Consider the following 27,998-nt stretch of genomic DNA (forward strand, 5'->3'; position numbering starts at 1 on the left):
GTCCTATGTCTATTTTTGGAGTCCACAAAGTGTGAAGTTAATTTAAGTCGAATTTGACCTGCCCTTCTGTTTCCAAGAATTGTGAATAAAAATTGGAATTAGTTGTTATTTAATTTAAATAACCTCCTTGGGGATATTATCAAGGGAAAAGTGATATCTACTGATTTTGACAAATGTATTAGAAATAATTCTATTACCATTTGACAAATACACTATTAAGTACAGCTGTACAAGAAACTAATGCAAAACTGTTGCTCACTTTCTTGAATGCTTATTGACAGCAAGATAAAGGAATATCAGAGACAAGAAAAAAAATATTACCAAAACTGGAGAAGGTGAAAATTGAAGAGAAACCACAAGTTCCTTCAGAAAAGGCCCAGGTGTAAGAAAAATGAATACATAGACTAGTTATTTTCATAAAAATTGTGCTATATGTATTTGTATTTTTATTAATTTAAAATAACTATCTTAAATATTGGCATATTATATATTTCTTATTTATTTGTTACTTTATTTGAAGTTATCTGAAAACTGTATAGTTTAGTTTAGTTATAGTTTATTAAATTTTTATACCGCCCTTCTCCCGAGGGACTCAGGGCGGTGAACAGGGCATATAATAAAAATACAGAATACAAAAGTTAAGAACAAATTAAATTATTGCCCAAATAAAACAGTAAAAATATACAAATATTAAAACCCAAGTTAACTCCCCATCAGGCCAGGCCAGCTTGTTCAAATAAATGGGTCTTTAGGCCGCGCCGGAAGGAGCGGAGATCCGGTGCCATCCGGAGCTCAACCGGCAGTTGATTCCACAAAGCCGGAGCACCCACAGAGAAGGCCCTCCCCCTGGGGGCCACCAGCCGGCATTCCCTGACCGGAGGCACCCTGAGGAGGCCCTCTCTGTGGGAACGCACAGGGCGGAGGGGAGTCGACGCCGGCAGCAGGTGGTCCCCAAGGTATTCCAGACCCATGCCATGTAAGGACTTAAAAACCATCACCAAGACCTTGAACCTCACCCAGAAGACAACTGGTAACCAATGCAGCTCGCGGAGCAAAGGTGTAACATGGGAGTACCGGGAAACTCCCATGACAACTCTCGCGGCCGCATTCTGTACCAGTTGGAGCCTCTGAGTGGTCTTCAAGGGAAGCCCCATGTAGAGAGCATTGCAATAGTCAAGACGAGAGGTCACGAGCGCATGAGTGACCGTACACAGGGCATCCCGGTCCAGATAGGGCCGCAACTGACGCACCAGGCGAACCTGAGCGAAAGCCCCCCTAGTCACGGCTACTATATGGTCTTCTAAGGTAAGCCGTGAATCTAGGAGGACTCCCAAGTTGTGAGCCCTATCCACGGGGGGTAAAAACTCACCCCCCACAGAAAGCGATGGAACATTTTGAATGTCCCGGGATGCCGGAATGTACAGCCACTCAGTCTTGTCAGGGTTGAGTTGAAGTCTGTTCCTCCCCATCCAGACCCGAACCGCCTCCAGGCAACGGGACATCACATGCCATTGTTAATATTATACAAGTTATAATTAAGAGTAATAGGAATTCAGTACTTTACAGGTCATGTTGCTCTCCACTGAAGTTTGGAAAGTGAAACCACTCTGACCAGTGGTAGATCATAAATCTCTTAATTTAGCCAAAATAGTGGTCTTTAGGGATAAGGATCAGAATACACAAACATGTTAACAGTGAAAATTGGCATTTTATATTAGTTTTGGAATGAGTCAATAACTAATAAAAATTCTTAAAACTAGAATGAGGTTCCCTCAATAAATCATTTTATTTAAAATTCTGTTGTATATTTTGAATTAACTGCAGCTTTTTATTGTTTTAGTATGACTAATTTAGGATACAGTGTCCAGTTTTGGTCACCACAATATAAAAAAATGTTGAGACTCTAGAAAGATTGCAGAGAAAAGCAACAAAGGTGATTAGGGGACTGAAGGCTAAAACATGAAGAACGTTTGCAGGAAATAAATTAATCTAGTTTAATGAAAACAGAGAATAGGGGTGACGTTATAGTAGTGTTCCAATATCTAAGGGGATATCACAAAGAAGAGGGGGTCAACTTATTCTCCAAAGCACCTGAAGGCAGGACAAGAAGCAACGGATGGAAACTAATCAAGGAGAGAAGCAACCTAGAACTATGGAGAAATTTCCTGACAGTGTGAACAATAAAAAGACTGCCTCCAGAAGTTGTGGATGCTCCATCACTGGAGGTTTTTAAGAAGAGACTGGACAGCCATTTATCTGAAATGGTATAGATGTCCTATTTGAGCACGAGGTTAGATTAGAAGAGCTCCAAGATTAGTTCCAGCTCTATTATTCTGCTATTAACTGTCCAAAGGGTGTTTCCATGTATATTACAGTGGTTCAACTAGAATATCATCAGAGCATAGATTACTTACTCTTTTCAGAAAACTAAAAGCAGATATACCAGTTGAAAAATTTAAAATACGTTCCTTGTGCTACCAAAATTTCTTATGCTTTCTTATGCTAAATCAGAGTGCTAAATAATAGTTCAACTATCCAAAGCATAAAGTGCTGTTGTAAATGTTGTTTTACATTGTGTAGCTTTCTCTTTCTGTCTCTTTATGAATGTAAATATATGAATATACAACTGTACTTGACTATTTATGAATGATTTAAATATGTTAACAAGCAGCACTTTATGCTTTGGCTAGTTGAACTAGTTTGAACTAGTTATACTGAACATTTTAAAAACTCATTACTGAACATATTTTATATTTTGAAAAGCGTTCACACTATACAGTATGCACAGATTGGGTTTTACATTTGTGGAGCCATATCACATCAGTCATAGCTGTAATGATTGGTTGTAATGCCTGGCTTCAAATGACAAGCTAAATTCAAACTATATAAACAACATTCTAGATTACCACAATTTATAGACCTTTTTGTACTTTGCTAGGGAAATTGAGAAATTACTATGTGAGCATTTCCTTTTGAGTTCTTAGCAGTCTAGTTGCTGTACTATGATGGTCTAATTATTAATTTGTGTTATGTTTTCATTATTACAGAACACAGAAACCAGAGTCTGGTTTTGCAAAGGAAAAAGAACATATAAAAATGAAAGATGATTTAACCAAAGCTCAGGTAAAGGACAAATATGTCAATAAATATTTTCTAGGCATATTATCTCATTTAAAATTTGTATAAATTTTAATGTTAAATTTTATAAAATTATTTTGTTCCTTTTCTATTGATAAGATTATTTTTCAAGCGATTTAAGAAAAAATGTAAGAGTTCAGGATAAGAAAGATGGACACAGAATTCAAGAAATTGCTTAAGAAGGGTTATGTATTATACTGCTGAAAACACAGAAGGAGGGCTTATTCCTTCACTCAAGTTTTTCTGATTTTATATCAGATAAATATGATTTTAAAAATTCAGCAAGTAATAAATGGTTGGTAACCAACTGAATTATATTCTCGAGGATGTATTAGGAAAACTGAATGAATTTTTGTATATCTTTATAATATAGAGGGGCAAGCTAAATTTGTAATATAAATGAAAATTTGAATATAAATGAAACATCCAAATATAAATTTAAATTGATATTGACATTATAGGAAGACATTCAGTCCCTTCAGGAAGAGAAGAAAATGCTTGAGGAGAAGCTACAGAAAGCTTTAGAGGTATTTTGGGGGAGAATTTTTGGTCGCTTTAAGCAGAGATGTTTTCACATCTTTAGTTCTTGCATATTTAGTTATATTGTGACTTGAAAATTTATTCAAATGTATATAAAATTCCACTCTGATAATTTCCCTGGTATTTCATAGCCTGATTTGATTCTTATGACAGGTTACAGACACACAGTATAGGAATTAGCAAAGCATGTTGGTCATGACTTGTGGACTGAAGAAAAGTTGGAAGATCTTTGGGATCCTTTTGAACTGTCAGTTGGAGTGATAGTTGTTTTTGAAGGCTGCAGATAATAGTTGGGAGCAGACCATTTGCAGTTTGCTCCTGTTTGACCAAGTAGAAAAGGCTATTTGGTGCCCTGTGCTCAACTAACTGGTTCATTTGGTTAGTCAGGGGGAAATGGTGGTAGCAATGCTGCTGCTGTGCAGCTGTTTAACAGCAGGTGCAACTGGGCTGAAGGGACTACCATTCTGATATGGAAGAATTTGTGACACAGTGATGGCAATATATAAACTCTGTCTCTCTCTGTGTGTGTGTGTGTGTGTGTGTGTATCCATAATAAAAAAATCAGTATTGTTAAAAAGGACTAAAAGAGAGCATCTTCAATATTAGAAATGATGTAGCCATCTTAGTAATTCTCCAGTTTCTTGAGACCCCAAGCTGTTGACACAGCGATGTTCTAAGGGACTCCAGATAGCTTCCAAAGAAGGAGACAATCTCATCTTTGGGGGGGGGGGAATGATATTCCACAAGGCAAGCACCACAGCAGAAAAACTCTCTCTCTTGGATCCTGCCAAATGTAGACAATCAGGACCTGCAACATACCTTTTTTGCTTGGTCTGAGGGGTCAGGCAGATGCAATTTGAAAAGAGGTGATCCTTTAAATAACCTGGCCCTGTTCAGTGAAGGTCTTTAAAAGTAAACAACATCTTGAATTGGACTTGAAATAAGCAGGCAGGCAGTGCAGCTGATACATCAGAGTTATAATGTGTCCTTTTCATCACCAGCTGAAGCTTCCAAATATTCTTCACTGGTAGCCCCATGTAGAACTAATTACAATGGTGCATTCAGAAAGTAACTAGGGCATGAGTGATCACTAGTAGACCCTTCTGATCCAGGAATAGGGACAGCCTGTGCACAACATAAAGGTGCTAAAAATCAAAGCCCCCATGGAGACAGATGATCTCACCCAGCAGATCCTGCAGCTTAAAGTGTGCTGAAGGCGTGTCTTCCACCACCAGGCATGCGGCGAGTCTGCAGGAGTTGGGGCTGGGGTGGGAGAATGGGGCAGAAGCCGACTTGCCCAGTACAAAGATCCTCTGGCAACTGTGCTTGAAACTGGCTTGCAATAGCTGAGCTCTGTGTCCTTCCTCCTCTTGTTCCTACTGCTATCTATTCTTTTGCCTCCTCCTCCTCCTCCTCCTCCTCCTCCTCCTCTTCCTCCTCCTCTTCCTCCTGCTGCTGCTGCTACTTCCTCCTCCTCTTCTTCCTCACTTTTCTCCTCTCCCCCTCCTGGCATCCCAACTGGGCTTGCACCCCCTTCGCACAGCTCGTTTGCAAGATAAGCATGCACCAACCCAGCTTGCAACTGGGGGCTTCCCCCAAAGTCTCACTGGAGGGAGATCCCTCCCAAGTTATGTCTGTGTGTGGGTGCAAACAGGCAGGGAGAAGCTACCTTTCATCTTAAGCTCTGCATCTCCAATGGAATTTCTCTCATTTACATCTTTTCCAACACTGCTGTGTTCCATTGCACTCCAAATGGAGTTTTTTGGTTTTGTTTTGATGCTTCAGGATGCCTTGTGTTTTGGCAACATCCTGCCTGCTTTCTGTGGTTTAATTTGATTTGTGTGTGTGTGTGTGTGTGTGTGTGTGTATGTGTGTGTGTATGTGTGTGTGTGTGTGTGTTTAAAGGGTTTTGTAATCTGAGGTGGCTGCATGCTTCAGGTTTCTTTGAAAAGAGGCTTTGTGCTATGCTGAGTTGGTTTGGTCTCTCTTGATTTTTTAAATGATTTTCTTAGCACTTCCTCGTACTGCCTCTTCTTCCTCTTCCTCTTCTTTTTTTTTCAGTGAGACTTGCTCCCAGGTTCAATGAAAAGTTTGTAACAATGGTCCTTGCTCCTCGGTAGCATATACATACAAAAATAATATGTAAATGTATATAAATAGCACACACAAAAGTAGATCCATAAATTATTATAAAATTATGAATATTCTTGTGTACTAAGATGTTTCAATATTTTTTTAAACACATTTTATTAAGTACAAAAGTTTAAAAACGTTGAACGTAGTGTATCATCTTTGACATACATCTTTGTCTGATCATTCCATATTGGTAACATTGCATGTGGTACATAAGAAAGTAACTATTACATATTTATAAATAGCTATAAGGGCGGTGGCTCAGTGGGTTAGGACACTGAGCTTGTCGATCAGAAGGTCGGCAGTTTGGTGGATCAAATCCCGAGTGCCGCGTAACAGAGTGAGCGCCTGTTATTCGTCCCAGCTTCTGCCCACCTAGCAGTTCGAAAGCACGTAAAAATGCAAATAGAAAAATAGGGACCACTACGGTGGGAAGGTAACAGCGTTCCGTGCTAGTCATGCCGGCCACATGACCACGGAGACGTCCTCGGACAAGCGCTGGCTCTTCAGCTTTGAAACGGAGATGAGCACCGGCCCCTAGAGTCGGAAACGACTAGCACGCATGTGCGGGGGAACCTTTACCTTTACCTATATAGCTATACATTCCCAGTTAACCTTTTCCTACTTATATCCATTCTATCGACTTCCTTCTTTTTTCCCTCCATTTGTAAAATTTATTCCGTACTGTGTAATATTGTTTCATCCTGATCTTTTAGTTCTTTTGTCATTTTGTTCAGTTCTGCACAATACAAGATTTTCCTTATTAGCGCATCTCCGCTAGGAGCCTCAGTTACTTTCCAGTTTTCAGCAATCAAAATTCTTGCCACCATTATGACATGTATGATTAAGTACATATCAGTTTTGTTTATGTTCTTTTCTAATATTCCTAATAATAGTGTCTCTGGTTTTTATTGAATTTTTTGACCCGTCATTCCCGTTATCCATTTCCAAACCCTAAGCCAATAAATCTGTACTTCTTTGCAAGCCCACCAAACATGAAAATATGTACCCTTTTCTTTCTTACATTTCCAACAGGTTGGTGAGTAACCACTATACATTATTGCAAGTCTGGCCGGTGGCAGGTGCCACCTATAAAGCATCTTATAGAGGTTTTCTTTATAAGATGTTGCTAAAGTAATTTTATTATTACGTTCCCAGATTTGCTGCCATTGATCCAAATTTATAGCATGTCCCAAATCTATTGCCAGGTAACCATAGTTTTTTTAACTTGTTCCTCATATAATTCTAACAAATATTTATATATGTTTTTAATTTATTTTTTCTCTGAACCTAGTAATATTTCATCAATATTACTTGTCTATTAATTCCCCACTCTTCCTTGTCTATTAATTCCCCACTCTTTCTTGTCTTTCACATACCTCGCTTGTAATTGAAGATAGGACCACCATTCCAAAACTGTAGTGTATGCTCTTAAGCATACACGGGATGTCAGCACAGCAGGGGGCTGGACAGCTCCAGGCTACAACCGCTTTTGGCGGGAAAGCCTGAATAGAGCAAGCCGTTGACAGCCCCAGGGCATGGTCAGCTCTGACAGGAAGCCAGGGTTTAAATCCATTGGCCACCTGCACTGGTGGGAAGCCCAGGTTTGAATCTATTGGTTGCGATTCACCTGGGCAGGTATAAATAGAAGCCAGGTAACCCCTTTGCCCCAGCTTCATTCCTGATCCAATAAAGAAGTTACTACCCAGCTCAAGTGTCCGTCTCTCTGTGTGACCACGCGACTTTGCAAAAACATTTCCCTGCTGTCTCAACTCTTGTCTTTGCTTTAGATGACCTTTCTCTGACAAAATGTCTTTATATGTGATAACTTTATCTTGCCTATATAAGTTGGGGTATGTGACTGCTTCTAATAGTGAAAGCCAACCTGGAGCTTCTATATAGTGTTGGCATTTAACAGTATTACAGCTTTTTATTAGCTCTTGCCGAATTTTGTGTCTCAGGAAGTATTGCTGGTTCTTGCTTTTCCCTGTCCATAAATGGGCATGCCAACCATGCTGAAGGTCATGCCCCTCTAAATGTAGACATCTTTTGTTTTCCAAAGTGATCAGTCCCTAATCCATGTCAGGGCCGCTGCTTGATAATACAGCTCCCAATCCGGAAAACCTAATCCCCCTCTCTCTTTGGCATACTGTAGAGACTTTTGTTTTATTCTCACCTTCTTTCCTTGCCACACAAATCTAAAGTTAGTTTATTCAACTCTTTAAAAAAAATTTATCTAATCGGATTGGAATATTTTGAAACAAAAATATCATTTTAGGTAGAATGTTCATTTTCACTGCCGAGATTCTTCCAAGAAGTGAAAGATTTAGATTTTTCCAGCGGTCTAAGTCAACTTTTATTTGCTTTACTAATTTTCCATAATTGTCCTCTTTGATTGATGAGCAATGTGCAGAAATAACAATTCCCAGATATTTTATTTTAGGAACTATTTGTATACCTAATTTTTGGTGAGATTTTCTTTTTGTGTATTTGGTCAGATTTTTAGCTATGATCTTTGTTTTGTTTCTATTTATTTTCAAGCCTGCCGAATCTCCATACTCCTCCAGTATTTCAAATAGTTTCTGACCTGATTGTTCTGGATCTTCCAATATAAATACTAAATCATCAGCGTATGCTTGGAGTTTGTATATTTCCTTCTTAATCTCAAGCCCTTTGATCTGTTCCTCTTGCCTTACTACTCTAGCTAAAATTTCCATTGTGTATATAAACAGCAACAGCGAGAGAGGGCATCCTTGTCTTGTCCTTGTCAGATATCAACTGGGAGACAAACTGCAGTGAGTGGGAGATCAAATAGATTCCTAACACAATTCCATAACACAAATTTAATATAATGAAAACACTAGCAATAGAAAATAATTCAACCAATGTCTGAAGCTTCAAAAGAGCTGACTTTAGCAAACTCAGAGAGAACCTAGGAAAGACCCATGAAGGAAAATGCTAAAGGGAAAAACAACCCAAGAAGCGTGGGAAACCCTGAAAAATGCAATCACAAAAGCCCAGACCAGTACAATACCATTGAGAAATAAAAACAAGAAATCTAAGAAGAAACCAGCATGGCTGCACAAAGATCTCTCTAACAAACTGAAAGGCAAAAAGGACAAATACAAAAAATGGAAAGAGGGGCACATAACTAAGGCCGATTATCAGCAGACAGCCAAAACATGCAAAGATAAAGTCAGGAAAGCAAACAGAAATCAAGGACAATAAAAAAAGTTTCTTCCAACATATTAACAACACAAAAAAAGTCAAGGAAACTGTAGGCCCACTAAAGAGAGAAAATGGCAAGGAAATTACAGGCAACAGGAAGAAAGCATAGCTGCTTAACTCATACTTTGCATCAGTCTTCACACAAAAAAGAAACTATAGCCCAACATACCAAAGAAACCATTGCAAAAGACATACTAGAAACAAAAATTAAAATAAGTAAAAAAATAGTAAGAGAATACCTATCCAACCTTGACGAATATAAATCATCAGGACCTGACAGGTTACACCCCAGAGTTCTGAAAGAGTTGGTAGATGTTATCTCAGAACCACTGCACCACATCTTTCATAAATCCTGGAGCACCGGGGAAGTACCTGAGAATTGGAAAAGGGCTGATGGTGGTTCCCATCTTCAAGAAAGGGGGGAAAAACCGACTCAGGAAACTACAGACCAATCAGTTTAACATCAATACCTGGGAAGATCCTAGAAAAGATTATCAAAAAACAGATCTGTTAAGAACCAGAAGCAAACAAATCCATAATTAGTAGCCACTACAGGTTTGTTAAAAATAAATCATAACAAACCAATCTTATCTCATTCTTTGATAAAGTGACTAAACTAGTAGACCAGTGAAACGCAGTGGACGTAGTATACTTAGATTTCAGCAAGGCATTTGATAAAGTAGACCTCAAACTACTCCTTGGTAAGCTAGGAAAAGGTGGAATAGACAACATCATCACCAGATGGATCTGTAGCTGGCTGGCAAACTGTACTCAATGAGTAGTCTTCAGTGGCACTACATCCACATGGAGAGAAGTAAGCAGTGGGGTACCACAAGGTTCTGTCTTAGGCCCAGTACTCTTCAATATCTTCATCAATGACTTAGATAAGGGAATTGAAGGGGAACTCACCAAATTTGCAGATGACACCAAACTGACAGGAATAGCCAACACCCCAGAAAAATAACTCAGGATCCAAAAAGATCTTGACAAACTTGAACAGTGGGCCCTATCCAACAAAATGAGTTTCAATGTGAGAAAAGCAAAGTCTTATGTTTAGGCAGGAAAAACCAAAGGTACAAATACAGATTTGGCAAGACCTGGCTTATAAACAGTAACTGTGAGAGGGACCTTGGAGCCCTAGTGGATGATCACTTGACTATGAGCCAGCAGTGTACAGCAGGAGCCAAAAAAGCTAATCCAATCCTGGATTGTATAAACAAAATCTTAGAATCAAGAGCATGTGAAGTATTAGTATGCTTTATAAAAACCTAGTAAGACCACACCTGGAATACTGCAGCCAATTTTGGTCACCATATCACAAAAAAGATGTTGAGAGTTTGGAAAAAATTCAGAGAAGAGTAACTAAGATGATCAAAAACATATGAAGACAAAAACATATGAAGAACAGCTGCAGGACTTGGTTTGACTAGTCTAAAGAAAAGAAGAAATAAGGGAGATATGATAGCCGTCTTTCGGTATCTGAGGGACTGCCACAATGCAGAGGGGGCTAGGTTGTTCACTAAAGCACCAGAGGGAAGGTTGAAAAACAATGGTTGGAAACTGACCAAAGAGAGAAGCAGTCTGGAATTAAGGAGAAACTTCCTGACAGTGAGGACAACCGGTGGAATAGCTTGCCTTCAGAAATCGTGGGCGCTCCCATCACTGGAGATTTTTAAGAAGAGATTAGACATTCACCTTCTGAGACAGTATAGGTTCTCCTGCTTGAATGGGGGGCTGGACTAGAAGACCTCTACGGGCCTTTCCAGCTCTATTCTGTTCTACAAAACCAGATTATGCAGAAGACTGGAATAAGCAATACACTTCAGGTGTCGCTGTCTCCCATCACCCCCAGATGGGACAGTCTAGTTCAGGAGTTTCAAACTGCCGGCCTGCGCTCCCTGTCAGGACCCACCCCAATTCACATCTTAGGAAATAAGGACTCTTGGAGCCGAGTTGTCCAAAAGGAAAAAAATGTACTAAGGATAAGATTGGTTGTGGAGATATGAGACAGGATCTGGTCTTGAGTCACATTTCAAATCTATATAAGCATTCCTGGTTCAACCCACTCCCCTCAAAACTCCATTTGGTTAGGATCCCATCAATTTGGTTGTCAGGTCCTTCCATGGGAAGAAAGGAACTTTGTGTATTCCTTTGTTCCTACAGCCCCAACAGACAGATCACTTCCCCCCATTTGTTTCCCCAGATCAAAGGTTCTTTGAAAGCAGCTACAGATAGACTGAATAAACAATCCCCCCTCCTTCTACCAGTATGGCAGAATCCTGGTAGGCACAATATTTTAACCATACATTTATGAATGTGATATCAATGGATTCTGACACCCACCCTATTGCCGGCAATGGAGAAAAAGCTCTGATACATTGCGTGACATCATGTGATGTCGTGAGTTTGAAATGTCTGATCTAGTTGCATTAAAAACAAGTTAAGGACTCCCACTGATTCTGCATTATTGGTGAACTATATAATTGTTTCATTATATATTATCATGTAATAGTAATAGAAGTAAAGTGCATTATTTATTTGTTTATTTATTTTTTTAAAAAATATAACAAATGTAATGCAGTTGAATCATCCTGATACCTCCCCCCTCCACTCTGATCTATGGAACAATTGTCTTCCATGAAACTGCTCCCTGGTGCCTAAAAGGTTGGGGGCCTCTGATGTAGATGTTAAATAGGGATAGAGTGAGTACCAGTCCCCATGGCGCCTCACATGGATGTTGGGGGTTGGTATCTCTCGCTCCCAATAAACACCAACTGGTATCCATCCCAGAGAAAGTAAAGAGAAACAGCACAATACTCTCTGAATGACCCTAATCCTCAAAGCTGATTTGGAAAGTCACCATGGTTGATGGTATTCAGGACACTGAGAGATCAAGTAGTATAAGGCTGGACATACAATTCACATCCCATTGTCCCATACCCAGACCTGAATCTTAACTGAAGGAGGTCCAGATAATCTGCTTCCATGGGTCTCTGCATGACCATTTTCTCAATCAGCTTCTGCTAAAATAGGAGGTTAGATACCGGTTGGAGATTTTCCATTATGGAGAGATCCTGCAATGGCTTCATGAGGAAGGGTGAACCAGTGCCTTCTTAAGAGGTAGAGGAACAATCCCCTCACCCAAGAAAGAGTTCACCACCACTACAACTTACCCACACAACCTCCCCTGAGGTGTCCTGTTTCAGATCTCAATTTCTCTCCCTCCCACCCTCCCTCTCTCTCTCTCTTGCACACACACACACACACACACACACACACACACACACTCGGTGAGCAAAGAATTTACTCAACGCTGAGAAGATAACAATAGAGAAGGGAAATAATGTAAATCAAAATAAGTCTCTTGGAAAGAAGACTTCTTGTATAGTTTAATTTTCAACAGGAACATGCAGGAGAGAAGTCAAAATCCAGTTTGAAGTTCAGAGAATCAAGTCAGGTTTGTCAGCAAGTTGAATGGTCACAGTTTCACAATCAGGATTTACAAGGAGGATATCAGACACTTGTTGAACAATGAAACATAGGCCAGATCTGCCTCTTAAATCAGGGTGCAGCCAGCTAACTTTAATTAGGTTAGTTATTCCTTTGTTTGGCATGGAGATTGAGCATCTTTATTTTCCTCTCTTTCCTACTCACTAGGTCTGAGATCTTGGGGGCTATGCCTTGTCATCTGACTGCTCCAGCTGTTTTGATAGTGTCTATGTTTGATCAACCTCAAAGTGATTCCTGGCTTGTTTTTCTCACAAGGTTCATATTCCCCCATTTCAGCTGGAGCAGCTTCTTTAGAGTCAGAGTCAGACAGCTTTAGTTATCCAGAAAGGGCATGAGTTCAAAGAACTGGTGGCTGAGCTCATAGCCAGAAAGAGTCTCCCTACTCCCTCAGGCCCATCTGGTTCAAACTGTTCCCAGACATGGGACCTTCAACAAAGCCAGTGTCCAACTCAGAATGAATGTAAGTTACTGTCTGACAGATGCTGAGAGAATTCTTCTGTATAGTCCTATAAAATGATCTTCCTTATCCAAGAGGTCATGTATCACATAAAACAAGGCCACCAGACAGCTATTTGCAGATGTAATAAGGGGCAGAGAAGTATTGTCCCTTCCTTGCCCTTACTGCCACTAGGTCGTTATAGTAGTTCTAATCTATAATAGATTGAGTTCATCCTTCACTGTGCTGGTATCTCTGGACATTTCTTCTTTTCCATCTCCTTTTGCTCTTCTGTGAAAGACAGTAAGTGATGGGAGTCAGAAGAGAGGAGAGATCAACTATGCGTGATCTGATCTAACACCTTGGTGAGCCTCTTGTTCCAAGTAGCAACAAAGGCTTCAGGAAGACTGTACAGCAGACCAACAGGAATAGCCCCTAGTTCCCTCTGAAATCCATTAGGGTCCATTTATCACTGATGGCTGACCAGTCTAAATCCTACCTGCTTGCAGTGGACAGTGGTGAAAGGAAAAACCAGATAAGTAGATGACCATTGTCCTGGGTTGGAATTTGGATGACCTAGTACAGGCTCATGGTTGTCATGATAGCCATGAACTCCTGAGTTGCCTCAGAACTTACCTCCAGAAAAGTTTTCTTGAAGACCCTCAATATCATAAGTCTGGGAAATTACAGCATTGTTGGCAGAAAATCCTGTAACTGGAGAGTGTCATGTTGCAATAAAATTTAAAGAGACATTTAGCAGTTCTGGAGTTTTCCTCCATGATATCCAAAAAAACTGGAGGAAGATAATAAACTTGTGAACATTGGACAGAGAGGATTTTGGTGCATAGTATTAAGAGGTCACTGTCATCTCTTTGTTTTCTTTCTGGGTAGAAAGTGTGGAGGTATTGACAATCGTTAGCTATTCAATCAGAATAGAAATCTGATAACAAAGGCCCAGCAAGGAATTAGAGGCAAAGGGCAAAATATTTTTTTAAAAAAATTAGCACAAGGAGAGGATTATATGTCTGTCATTACCCTCACATATTTAGAATGCTGTGTTGAAAATCTCAAGTTTAAAGACTATGAAACCTGATGAAATTGTTATGTATTTAACTTAAAATATACAGGAAGTTGAAAAGGCAAAGATTCAACTTGCTGAAATACCTCCAACTATTCCAGACTGGCAGTTCCCTTTATCAGCAGGTGTGGAAGAGGTACCAAAGAAAGTCAAGAAAGCCTCAAAAGGGAAAGTTAAAGGAGATGATTTAAGAGAGGTACCTATTAGTGGGACAGAAAAAACAACCCCCAAATTACAAAAAATTGACACAGGAAAAACAAGTGAAATGCTTCCCCGAAAAAGTCAGGAACTTTCTAAACAAAAAGGATCAGCTGGTGTTACGGAAAAGCTTTTAAAACAAGCTTCCCAATCTGAGGATATTGATAAAAAAAAGGAAGAATCTGGGAAAATAAAAACTGAGACGGTAAGCAATGTTGTTTCTAATGTTTTACACCAAATTTATTTGAACTAACAAAATACAGATAGTTTTCGACTTAATAATCATTTTTTAGTGACTGTTAAAAGTTATAAGGGCACTGAAAAAAGTGACATGACCATTTTCCACACTTAAGACTAGGAGCATCCCCTGGTTACATGATCAAAATTCAGGCACTTGACAACCGGTTCATATTTATGATGGTTGCAGTGTCCCGGGGTCATGTGATCGCCTTTTACGGCCACCTGATGAGCAAAGTCAGTGAGGAAGCCAGATTCACTTAACAACCGTGTTAATAACTGGTGATTCACTTAACAACTATGATAAGAAAGGTTGTAAAATTGGGTAAAAGTCACATAACAACTGTATCACTTAGTATCAGTTGGGCTCAATTATGTTTGTAAGTTGAGGACTACCTCAAAAAAAAGGAACTTTGTTCTGTTTAGGACTTTCCGTTGAACCTTCATTTCAGCTTTAAGGTGTATCAGCCATTAGGTTTCTAATCTAAGTCTTTGGATTCCAAAATTTAGAGGATGATATCTGAGCAAAGTTTCACCTTTTCTATCTGATGTCATGTTAACCAAGAGATCATACAGGATGTTAGCTAATGGGGCCATGTTTCTGTTCAGAAGAAATAGCTTAGATAGTAACTTCTTTTATTAATCAGAGAATAAGACCAATTTATTAATGATCCACCCTTCAAATTAATGGATTGTGCTACTGGTGTTCTACATTGGTTTACAAGGATTTTAGTTTTTCCCCAAATATATAATAACATTGCTTAGATCCCAGAGGCTACTTGTGAGTTTTCCAAATTAGCAGTGGATGGTTGCATTTAGGTGAAAGTTTCAAAAGCACTTTTTTTCTGATTCAGATTCCTTATCTTACTAACCGAGAAGCCCTAGAGAATGAACCAAGAGATATCCATAGGGCCTCAGGCATAAAACTAGAAGCATTTCTCACTAGTTGTGTTAGAAGTTATGCTTGGGTCTACACTATGATGATAAAAATCGTGAAACACCAGTATTTCTATGTTCTTTACTACATCTTATCACATTACATGTGACTTTAAGGATAGATGGGATTTATTTATTTATTTATTTATAATTGAATTTCTATACCACCCTTCTCCCAAAGGACTCAGGGCGGTATACAGGGCAATAAAAGCACTACATACAAAAGTTGAAAGGATTAATATTTAAAAGTCTGTCATGAATAATTTTCTAAGAATCTGGAAAATAAACAACTTAGTTCCATTCTGAGACTGATGCTGGTTGGACAAGACCAGATAATTGTTGAGATTACATTTTACAAGGTTATTTTGGATAGGTTTGATTCTTTTATTCCAAAGAAAATTTATGCTGCAATGTGGAGCCTCTCTTTACATTGAGAAATCTTTCTTTGCAAGGAAAGAAAGGAAAAACACTTAAAAAACACTTAAAATTACCCAAGTTGCTTTTCACCATATTCTTTGCATATTAATATTAATAACTTGGATTATAATCTGTTCTGCCATACATTTGATTGCATTTTGAAACTTCTAAGGTCCCCTAAATCTCAGCAGGAGAAAATCTAAACATTAAGTTTCCTTACTAAGAAAGAGGAAGAAAAGAAATCCTTCTTTCAAATATCTAAAAATTAAACTTTTAAATTTATTTACAATCTTGAATATTTTGATTCATCATGTTCCAAAAACATTTAAATAGAGAGGAAAGTTCATTTCTTAACAACATACAAATAAAGGCTTATATTAATTTGTTCACAAATAATCAATATATAGGACTCATAATTAATATTCTTTGCCAAAATGAAATTTGAAGATAGAATCATAGGACTGGAAGGGACCTTGGAGATCTTCTAATCTAAGCCCGTTTTCAAGGCAGAAGAATTTATATCTTTGGACAAATGGTATCAAATAATCTTAGAATATTCACTTGGATGAGGCATTGATGATAGTTCATTAGATATGATACATTAAGGTAAAGGAAATTTTCCAAGCTTCTTGTATGCAAACATGCAGAAATTGATTATATTTTTTTTCAAAGGTTGATTTCAAAGATGTGGCAAAACGCAAGGATTCTTCTGAAATGAAGAAGCGACGTTTAAAGGGGTAAATATTAAATATTGATAATGTAGTAAAATAGTATCATGAAGAATCATATCTTTCAGTAATGAACAACTCCTTTACAATCATTTCCAGCTAGTAAAGAAGTTTTTGCCTCATGCCTAAGAAATATCATATATAATTTAGTTCAGTGTACAGTTGTGGTTCTTAACTTTTAATAATAGCATTTTTGTTATTGAAATATTTTTCAAATCACTTTACAGGCTGAAAGTACAAAAGTACAGAATTTTATCCCTGAAGTTATATCTTTTTTCCAACTGCACATTTTTATCAAGTGTGATCTCAGACAAGTTTACGTTTTTCAGTAATACTGTTACTGTATGTTTAATGTAGTTAAACAATACATTCATATCTTTAAATATTAATTTATCAATTGCCTTCTCAGCACATAATGATAAAAATACAGATATTAAACTAAACTGGGACAGCCAAAGAGCAAGTCCAAATCATGAATATGAAAGTTATTTCAATTTTATTACATTCAAATATAAAAAAATTAATATATCTTAAAAATTGTTGGACTGTCCAATAATATAATTTTTTTTGATGAATTTGTTTAGATAATATACTGCATTAAACATTTTTATTCCATGCTTGTAAGTTGTCAATCCTAAAACAATTCTTCAGTTGCTTAAATAGCTAAACAGCAGATTTGGATTCTGTAAAAAACTTATATAAATGCTCAATAATTTAAGAGTTTTAGATTCTGCCTATGTACAAGATCAGCACTGAGCTCAATCAGCAAACACTTTCCTTATTACACTTAATGTTTAAAAAAAATAAAAAATATTTTGATAATGGCTTAAAATCTTTAATTTAATTTAATTGTCCTGTTAATTTTTACTAAACATAGTTCATAATATTTTAGATTTTGGTGGTTTATATATAATATATAGTATGAATTTAATATTTTATGTTGGAGAGTTTGATAATTTTTTTATACAGCTTTTCTATTTCATTTTATTTGGAAATACAGTAATAGCAACTTTCATTTTATTGGGAAATAATATTGTTCTTTATAGTTTTGAACTTTCTATATTGCTCTCAGTCTTTTGTTTGTATCTCAATTTAGGTTGAATGAATTCTAAAACAATTTTTCTTATAGTACAATGGATCTGAAAGTTATTGCCTCTCATTATGCAGTTTGGGTTTTTTTTTACGTTGAGCTAGTATTTGTCTTTACAATGAATTCTGCTCTGATATTTTTGTGAATTTAGGACAATTCTGATATAGACCTATGTAGGTTGGCCTTTTCAATTTAAAAAACTGAAAATTTTCAAAATCTCTTCTTTTTATCCATGGATCAATTCAGTGCTCACTTCACTTTTGATATTTCTCTTAGCCGGTGATAGTTTCACACAGAGCAGGTCAACATTGGGATTGGATGGGCTATTGCTATAGATTAAGGTGATATGTAAAAAAACCCACATCGTATTAGTTTTAGATATATTTCTGTTAGTGTGCTTGGTTTATAGTTTAGAAATTTCTTTTCCTTAGTGATGTCTTCATGCTTTTTAATTAAAAATAAATATGGGGTTGTTATCAAAATGCAGATCATTGTTTGGGCTTCTCAAACAATTCTGTTTTTCCCTTGAGATAAACTTCTTTGTAAGATCTTGATTTTGAGTGGTTTTTTTTCTGGATCTGGAGAGTTAAAAGAGCATGGAAGCTCTATGTATTTATTAGATTTATATCCTGTCTTTATTTTGTACAACTCCAGAAATCATCCTGCTTCCCTATCTCCCCCTCCAGCAACCCTATAAAGTGGATTGGGCTGAGAGAAAAATAACAGGCCTTCAGAGTGACTTTCATGCCTAAAGGGGGAGGGGGGCTAGAATACCTGATCACATATTTCTAGTTCAGCACCTAAATCACATTACTAAATTGATTCTGTTAGTGTACAGTAGGGTGCAGATAACATTTTAAAATCTTAGTCATTTATTGGGATTTAGCGTTATAATTCCCAGACTTTAAATTCTGGGGACATCAACACCAAGGATTTCATTTTCATAGAATTAATACTAGGCTGTTATTGTGTTTACATATCAATAGATCATTCTTTAGGCTTGATAATTTCTGCTGGACAAATTTAGATGGAATTTATTCCACTTTTACAGACAAATCATGACATCATATATTTTAGACTCTAACTCTAATCCTATACAGAACTAGACCAGTGTGGTTTTGAAAATTGATCAATCCAATTTTTTATGATGGTTTCTAAGGGATGTCCAGAAACCTAGTCTTATTAAAGTGAATTTGTAGAGAATCTTCTGATGGAGATGATAATCAATATACATTTCCTCAAGCAAGTACACCTAGGCCTCACTTAATGATTGTTTTGTCTGGTCCTGAAAATTACAGCTGCATTGAAAAAATAACTTCATGACCAGTCCTTACAGTTATGTCTGTCATAGCATCTCCAAGGTCACATGATTGAGACTCAGGCAGTTCGTAACTGGTGGTTGTTTATAATCATTGTAACTTCCTCCAGTCTCATGACTCTAATTTGTGTGTTTCAGTGGAAAAACCAGCAATAACACGTCATACATCTCTCTTGATGTGACATCTCTTTTGATGACTATTGATTTGCTTAATAACTGCAGTGGAAGAAATGTTATAAGTCTGTTGTGGTCATATGATGTCTCATTATCTTTGCAATGAAGTTGCTGGTCCTAATTGTGTTTTTTTAAGTGAGGACTACCTGAAATCATATTCCTTCACTGTTTCAGGAAGTTGAAGCAATAAAATGCTAGGTAATAGTGGCACAAATACAAATGAAGATGGATGAAACATACATTAAATTTTAGGTTAGAGCTTTTATAGTATGGTGATGGCTGTTGAAATAATTAAGAACATGGCTGTTCAATGGAGTTGTTTTAAGTGATATCTTGCTTGGCATGCACAATCTTTTATGTTGAATAGAGGGATTACCTTCTGAACATTATAACTTGTTTATAAAACATTTGTTGATAACATTGCCTATATCTGCAACTTAATTGATAGCATAATTGAAGGATGTTAATATACAACAAACTATTCAATCTGTTACAAGATTAAGATGTTTGGGGGAGAAATGTGGATTGCTATGTTGATTTCTTGGTGAAGTTGGAAAAAAACCAATGTCCATAGTGTCTTTTAATGGATGAATGTAAATGAAATTGAACATTCTTCAGGATGACATTATGATTTCTTATATTTAGAACAACTTATTGCACTATGTTTTTCTGGTCACATTTACCATTTTTTTTCTATACCAAACTGTACCTGTCTATAATCCTGTGCCTCTAGAAAGGAAAAATCACTGCTGAACAATCAGGTAGCATTTTGGCATGCTTATGGAACTTTCCAGAAATACAGAAGTACATTATTGTAAATTAAAATTATTTTTTTAAAAATAGAGAGTGAAACTATAGTTTCTGATATATTGGAAAATACTGACTGAAAGAATTAAAACATTAAATAAAATAAGAAAATAAAAAAGTAAATTAAATTACCAGATATTATATAAAAACTTATTCCAAAAGGGGAAAATATATGTTTTGTGGTTTCATGTTTTTTTCTCTTATACAATATAAGGAAGCTATATGATGTCCAAGAGCCAACTTGATGTAATGATTGAAATCACTGGGCTAGAAACCAGATGTCTTTCCATTTTAGTCCTGACTTGGACTTGGATTCAGTTGCTCTCTCTTGCTTGCCTTACAAAGAAGGCAACTGCAAACTTCTTTTGAAATACTATATGTTGCCAAGAATCAAGATTGGCTTGAAGACATTTAAAGAGATATTTACTTTCAGGGCCCAACTATAGAACAATAAAAGCTCAATTCAAAATATTCTGAGGCCAGATCTTGGGAGCCTGGGAAAATATCCCCTTGATTTTTCACTAAGTAAACTTGTGTAACCATATGAGCTACTATTTCAGTTTGGGAATATTGTGTAATCTTAACTGTGGGACTTCAGTTGATATTTAGAGTATTCCCTAAAGGAATGTCTTGCCAATCAAAACAAGGGAAAGATTTTATGGTAGATCCCATTATAGAACAATTTTTCTATAAATGGTATTTCTTGGAGAGATATTCCATCCCAATTTGTTTAAGCACAATTATAATTGTTAATAACACATCAGAATAATCTATTAAAATTAATCCCGGATTGCTCTTTAGGTCCTAAAAGAATTCCTGAAAATCTTTGAAGAATGATTTCCAAACTTCCACGAGGAATGAAATAAAACCAATACAAGGATGCCGGGTCTTGCTGATGAATAAATAAGATGTTTTGAGCTCCAATATCTTCTGCAGTTTTATTAGACACTACTGAAACACCATTAGAAATGTTTTGTTTTGAAAAAGATTGTTTCCATTTTTGTTCTTTTTTTAGGCTTTATTCATTCATAACACATTTAAATATATTTGGCCACTTTGGTTAAATTACATTTTCAAAATGGCTCATGAAAATGAAACAAAAAATAACAAAAATCTAATATAAAATATTTAAAATTATAGTGAATAACATCTAAAACAGATTTGGCAGAACAGTCCTAGCAGATTGACAGGGAAGAATCAGTCCTTCTTGTATGCTTGCTTGTATATAGGAGGAAAAAGAATCCTCCATTGGATTGGAAGAATTAAATTTAGATAATTTCTGAACTGATTTAAGCATTTTAAATTCTATGGGTCATGGAGGTGGACCAAACATACTTGGGATGTAGTGATAGCCTCAGAGGACAGCAAAGAGCTAGGTAGGGCAGTCCTGTCTCTGATATTTTTCTCTTATGTTGGTCTTACTTCAGTCTGACAAGGGAACAATTAATATATGCTGTGTTCCTGCTGAGAAATAATAGAAATGTGTCCTGGAAGGTTCTTTAAAATCTGATCTACAAAGTATTTCACTCTTTGCATTATAAAAATTTACTATTTAGTACAAAGTTTTAAGAAGGGTGATTAGAGCTTTGGCTACTATGGGTAAGTTATTCCCCATTTAACCATATTTTTGTTAAACATTTGAAATTACTATTGTTACACTATTATCCAATTATGTTCTCTAAAATCTGATTAACATGATTTTGGCCTAATCCAGCCAAAATTAAGAATGTTAGGCACATATAGATATATAATAAAGAATTAAAATATATCTCTTTATATTTAGTCTAGCATTTTTAAAGGGGATTAACTAATTTACTTTTTATCACTTCAGATATATAGGGAAATATGTATGTATATGTTTGCTTGTTTGTTTATTTATTCATTCATTCAAAATCAATCAGTCAATTTCTGTAGTCCCCCATTCAACCAAGTTACTCTGGGTGTCTTACGCTTCTAAAAGATTCTAAAATTATGCAATACCAAGTTATTCTGCCTATTACACAATGTTGGATCTTCTTTATTTACCTTTGTTTCATCGTGGCAGGAAATAAGAAATGGATTTTTAAGTCTGATTTGGCATTTGTATAAAGTTAGAAAATATTTGAAATACATTATTTTTGGAAAATGACTGCAGAAAACAAGAGAAGTATATTTAAATTAAACTTCTAAATAAACTATAAATCAATTCATATAAGCCATTTAAAAATCGGGAACAAGTTGCTCACACAGTTAAATACATATACATATACACATACATTCTGTCTATTTATTTATCTGCCTGCCTGCCTACCTACCTATAGTGTAGTGATTGGGTAGTTATCACATAAAGGATTACTCAAGTGTAATGCATATATTATTGAAATTAGATGATATATAACATAAATACCATTATGCCTGCAAAGAAATAAATGGAGACAATTTCAAATTTAGTTGTTAACTGTAGAATAACATTTTTCATATTATACCTTTGGGGTATATTTCTATATTTGTATATGAAAAAGTTAAATTCTCTCTTTCAATTATGCATTATAAAAAAGGAAAATATAGTACTTATACACACATGACAATTAAAACACTGCAGAATGTAGTTTTTCACTTTCAATTAACAATATAAATGCATGCAGAAATAGACACAATTTTGTTAAATAATTTCAATAATTAAGAATTTTAGCTTGCTCTTTGCCTAGTGAACAATCTTAACCTTCTTATTATTATTGATTGCTGGAGGGGTCTGTCATCTTTTGGAGGAGACTTCTTGCACCTAAGAGGAGCATTGGCAGCTGAATAAGACTATACTACTGTTGATGTTCTCCTGCATCCACTGAGAACTTCACATGCAAAAAGTAACAAAACCTGGTGGAAATGAAATGAAGGACCCTAAATGGGGTGTTATGGGTAGATGTTTGCATCAGCTCTGTTAAATCAAAACTGCTTTAGTCTTCTCAGGGCAAACTTCACTTTGCACCATTGCTTTCATTGGGGACACTTAAATTGATAAAATCCATCAAAAAAACCCCTCCCCTTCTTTGCAACTACCAACACTAACTTCCATCCTTTGTGGCACAAAATATTAGTGCTTTGAAAGCGATAAAATATCTGTTGAAGTCCTTATTGACTCCTGTGCTCTCTGCAACTAAGAACTTTGGGAACTAACTGAAGGAATTCAAGACTGCTGCCTATAATTTTTCCTAGGAAATAATTGCTTTTTATTATACTTAAAGCGCAGGGAAAGACATATCTATAGAAGAAAAGCAGCAATTGCCTGATTCTGCAAAAGATGAGGAAAAAATATTGCCAGTGATTTTAGATAAACATGTAGAAATACTTCCACCAGACTTAAAAAGCCTGAGAGAAGAAATTACTATATCTCCTCAACTTAATTTGGAAGAACGTGCGCTAAGTACTGAACAGAAAAGTTTGCGAATTACTCCAGAATTGAAAATGAAGGACACAGCTGAATTTAAGGTAATTATTGAAGACTTTGGAAAAAAAAGATTTTTAGTTGTCATATTACCTAGATATAATCTTATAAGGACAAATGCCACTGTTTCTATACATAGGTTTATACATGTATTACTGAAACATTGCAAAACATTAATGAAAGTAGGAATTATACAAATTATTTCAGATTAGTCTACATGCAGAAAGCATATACATGAAAACTTGAATTTTTCAGAATAATTTAAGCGTTAGGTACTTGTGATCATTTTATAATTTTTTTTTAAAGTACAACATAGATGGAGGTGAACATCATGTGTTTTCCTGTTAGTGTTATTCTGATCTAATCTTTTACATCAAGCTGCCAGAAAGAGGAAGATAGAATCCCAAAATTTTTAATTCAACTCTTGCTTCTTTCTGGTTTTTCTGTGTCATACATAGGAGTAACAATCTGTCTGCAGAGTCCATGCACGAATATTCTGGAGTACTAAAGAGTTTTTTTAGCATGAAACATACATAAACACTATAAGCATGCATACTTTCTGCTAATCTCGTGCATTAGCTTTAATGTCTGGGTACACCCCAGTAACCCTTGTTCCATTAGTTTTCCTTAATGAAGGATTTGTCTTCAAATTTTATAATTTAATTTACATTTCCCCTTGTGCTAATATACATATTATTACATGGTATACTAGATTTCTTGTGTGGCTACTAAGATAATAACATTAAAAGTGTCCTTTAGAACAGGGCTTTTCAACCGGTGGTACGCGTACCACTAGTGGTACGTGAGCACCTAGCTGGTGGTACGTGGCATCGGATCTGGAGTCCCAGCCTCCCAGCTGAACAGCAGTGTTCTCTGTTCGGCAGCTCAAATCCGGAGTCTCAGCCAGGCAGGAGCGTTTTTGAGCGCGACTTCTGAGTGCGGCTCAGCTGATTTTGGGCTCCTGCCTGGCTCACTTAGCAAGCAGCCTTTTTTCCACAAGCAAGTGAGCTGGGCGGAAGCTCGGGATCAACTGAGCCGCGCTCAGAAATCGCACTCAGAAATCGCACTCAGAAACGCTGATCTGGGCTCCTGCCCAGCTCGCTTGCGGAAAAGAGGCTGCTTGCTAAGTGACCTGGGCAGCAGCCCAAGATCAGCGTTTCTGAGTGCGATTTCTAAGCGCTACTCAGCTGATCCCAGTCTCCTGCCCAGCTCACTTAGCAAGCAGCTTATTTTCTGCAAGCAAGTGAGCCAGGCAGGAGCCCGGATCAGTGTTTCTGAGCGTGATTTCTGAGTGTGACTCAGCTGATTCCAGCCTCTTTTCCGCAAGCAAGTGAGCCGGGTGGAAGCCTGGGATCAGCTGAATCGCACTCAGAAATCACGCTCAGAAATGCTGATCCGAGCTCCTGCCTGGCTCGCTTGCGGAAAAGAGGCTGCTTGCTAAGTGAACTGGGCAGGAGCCTGGGATCAGCGTTTCTGAGCGTGACTTCTGAGCGCAACTCAGCTGATCCTGGGCTCACTTAGCAAGCAGCCTCTTTTCCGCAAGCGAGCTGGGCGGAAGCCTGGGATCAGCTGAGTCACGCTTAGAAAGTGCACTCAGAAACAATGATCCAGGCTCCTGCCCGGCTAACTTGCTTGCGGAAAAGAGGCTGCTTGCTAAGTGAGCTGGGCAGCAGCCCAGGATCAGCGTTTCTGAGCGCAATTTCTAAGCGCGACTCGGCTGATCCTGGGCTCACTTAGCAAGCAGCCTCTTTTCCGCAAGCGAGCCGGGCAGGAGCCTGGGATCAGCTGAGTCACGCTTAGAAACGCTGATCCTGGCCTGCTGCCCAGCTCACTTAGCAAGCAGCCTCTTTTCCGCAAGCAAGTTTGCTGGGCAGGAGCCCAGGTGACACCGGCGCTTGCGGCTTTTCCGCAGCACAGACCCTAGGGCTGCTTCGTTCCCACTTGGCCTCTCACAGGACCCGGGCTGCCTGCAGTGGTGGGAAACGCAGTGCTTCTTTTTCTGCAGCAGTGGAGTGCAGGCGTCGCTTGGGAAAGACTCTGTGAGACGCGCCTTTGCAGCAGGTTCCCTTTCTGTTATATATCGGAGGTTTGAAAGGCAAGCTGCTCCCAGGGCGTAAAAGTAGAATCCAAACGGTATGAGTGATGCAGCTCTCCGACTCTCTGCTTTAGGCTAACAGTCTCAAAATTGGGTCCAGAGATTACTTCGCCCGAAGGAAGGGTGACTTGGTGGCGATGCGGGTTTGTTTCCTTTGGAGGAGGGAGAAAAGCGGGTGCAAATGTAACTTAAGAACAGTAGCAATGCGGCCAGAAATGGGTATCCATCTGTGTGGATGAGAATGCGCCGCTACCTGCCAAAACCAGGCTGGGATCTGGACGGCGTAGCACAGGATGGAGGGAGGGAAGGAAGGAAGGGACAAAGAGGGAAAGAAGGAAAGGAAAGAGAAGGAAGGAAGGGACAATGGGAGAAAGGGAAGGCACCCATCCCAGTCCCACTCCCCTCCACCAGAGACCCACGGATCCCTCCCACAGGCACCCACAATCTGAGTGATGACCTGGCCATTGATCACATGACCCTGGGACACTGAATGTATGAATCAGTTGCCAAGCATCCGAATGTAAATCACATGACCCTGGGGATGCTGCAACAGTCATAAGTGTGAAAAATGGTCATAATTCATTTTTCAGTGCCATTGTAACTTCAAACAGTCACTAAGTGAATTGTTGTAAGTCGAGGACTACTTGTACTTTATCATTTTTTTCCTTTTTTTTTGGTCAAGTTTTTGACACCTTGCTGGGTGACTGGTGGTACTCTCATATTGCCTTATCCTAAAAGTGGTACAATGGGTGAAAAAGTTGAAAAGCCCTGCTTTAGAACGTTTATTACACCAATCAGTAGGCATTCTCTTCTCTCATGCCTTTGTCACATTGTGCAATTTTATTTATTTTATTTATTTATCACATGTCTAACTGTCCTTTCAATGCAAGTGCATCTTTATTGTTAGTGCATCACAAATATTTCTTTCTTAAACTCTGCTTTCTCTTTAGACAAATCTTTAATATTTTACAATGATTTGTCCTTTTTAAAAAATTTCCATAGGAACAAATGTTGTGGTCATGCCACTGATTTCCTGTGTCATGGTTCCGACAGAGACAAATAAAGCAGGACTCTGAGGCTTGGAAATTCCTCAAAGAGTATGTTTTATTAGTTACAAACTATCGGCACATCAAAAGTGAAACTAAGTCTGAAGACATATGTAACATTTCCCCAATACAAAGTTAAGAAATCCCACCCCTAAATCTATGCAAGCAACTGTTCCCCAATACATCTTGATGTGCTTTTCATGAAACGCCTAGCCTGAAGTCTCGGGAGCAGCTGTTGACCTTGGTTCCCATGGCATAAAAGCTTATTTAGACTAGCGAAGCACCTGGCAATCCTCCCTCCTTCCTTTCTATGTGTCAACTGAAAATGAATAAGGAAGATGGCTACAACCATGCTCATTTTTAAAATTGACATTCGGTTCCCCATCAGAAAGAAAGAGTCTCCTGCAGGGCTAAGAAAACTCAGGTTAAGCATTCCCTCGAGGCTTGTGAGGGTATTTATTGTAAAACGTCTTTATCAATCTATCCGCTTTCATGTTTGTACATTTCACCCATGTGGTTTCTGAAAGGGGGTAATCTTTCCACTGAACAAGGTATTGTAACTTTCCATTGTACAACCTAGAATTGAGAATACATTTTATTTCAGAGTGTGTCCCTCCCTCCACCACTATTGGACCTGGCGGCTTCTTTGGGACAGGTCTCAAATAGGATTCTGACACCTATTTCCATAGACTGCAGTGAAATAGGGTGAACTTTCCCCAACAACTGGTAGTTTCAATTCCACTGTGACAGGGTTAATTATTTTAGGGATAGGATAAGGACCAAGGAATTTTGGCCCCAATTTTGGCCCCTCCTCCCTCCTTTGTGTGAACCAAAAATGAATAGGTGCTAGTAATGACCTATAAAGGCCTAAATGGCTTGGATCCGGGATATCTGAGGGAACACCTGCTGCCAGCATCAAGTTCCCTTCGTCCAGTGCGCTCCCACAGGGAGGGTCTTCTCAGGGTACCGCCGGTAAAAGATTGCCGGCGGGTAACGCCCAGGGGGAGGGCCTTCTCAGTGGGTGCGCCTGCCCTCTGGAACCAGCTGCCCGTGGAGCTGAGGACTGCCCTCGACCTCCGTTCATTCCGCCGGGACCTGAAGACCTGGCTCTTTGAGCTCTCTGGCCCAGGCTGAGAATTTTAATTTTAATTTTAATTGGGGTTTTTTACTCTTTCAGGGACTGTTATAATCTTTTTAATTGTTTTTAAATTTTGTATTTCTTGTTTTAATTCCCTGTAAACCGCCCTGAGTCCTTCAGGAAAGGGCGGTATCCAAATCCAAATCCAATAAAGAAAGAAAGAAAGAAAGAAAGAAAGAAAGAAAGAAAGAAAGAAAGAAAGAAAGAAAGAAAGAAAGAAAGAAAAAGAAAGAAAGAAGATGGCTACAGCCATGTTCATTTTTAAAGTTGACATCCTGTTTGCAGTTGACACCCGTTATCTTGGAAAATATGTTGCTGTAATTTTACAGT

At 37.9% G+C, this 27,998-nt stretch overlaps 1 protein-coding gene across 1 annotated transcript in view; it reads left to right on the plus strand.

Moving 5' to 3' along the window:
• The window catches only part of CCDC7 (coiled-coil domain containing 7), a 317,972-nt gene that overhangs the window by 53,536 nt on the left and 236,438 nt on the right, over positions 1-27,998 (plus strand). The window contains 6 exon segments of the mRNA XM_081343017.1: positions 282-382; positions 3,048-3,123; positions 3,600-3,665; positions 14,113-14,466; positions 16,524-16,588; positions 23,190-23,433. Coding sequence (XP_081199143.1) covers positions 282-382; positions 3,048-3,123; positions 3,600-3,665; positions 14,113-14,466; positions 16,524-16,588; positions 23,190-23,433 — 906 coding nt within the window.

This window comes from Vipera berus (assembly GCF_964194415.1).
Source record: "Vipera berus genome assembly, chromosome: Z".
Classification (NCBI taxonomy): domain Eukaryota; kingdom Metazoa; phylum Chordata; class Lepidosauria; order Squamata; family Viperidae; genus Vipera; species Vipera berus.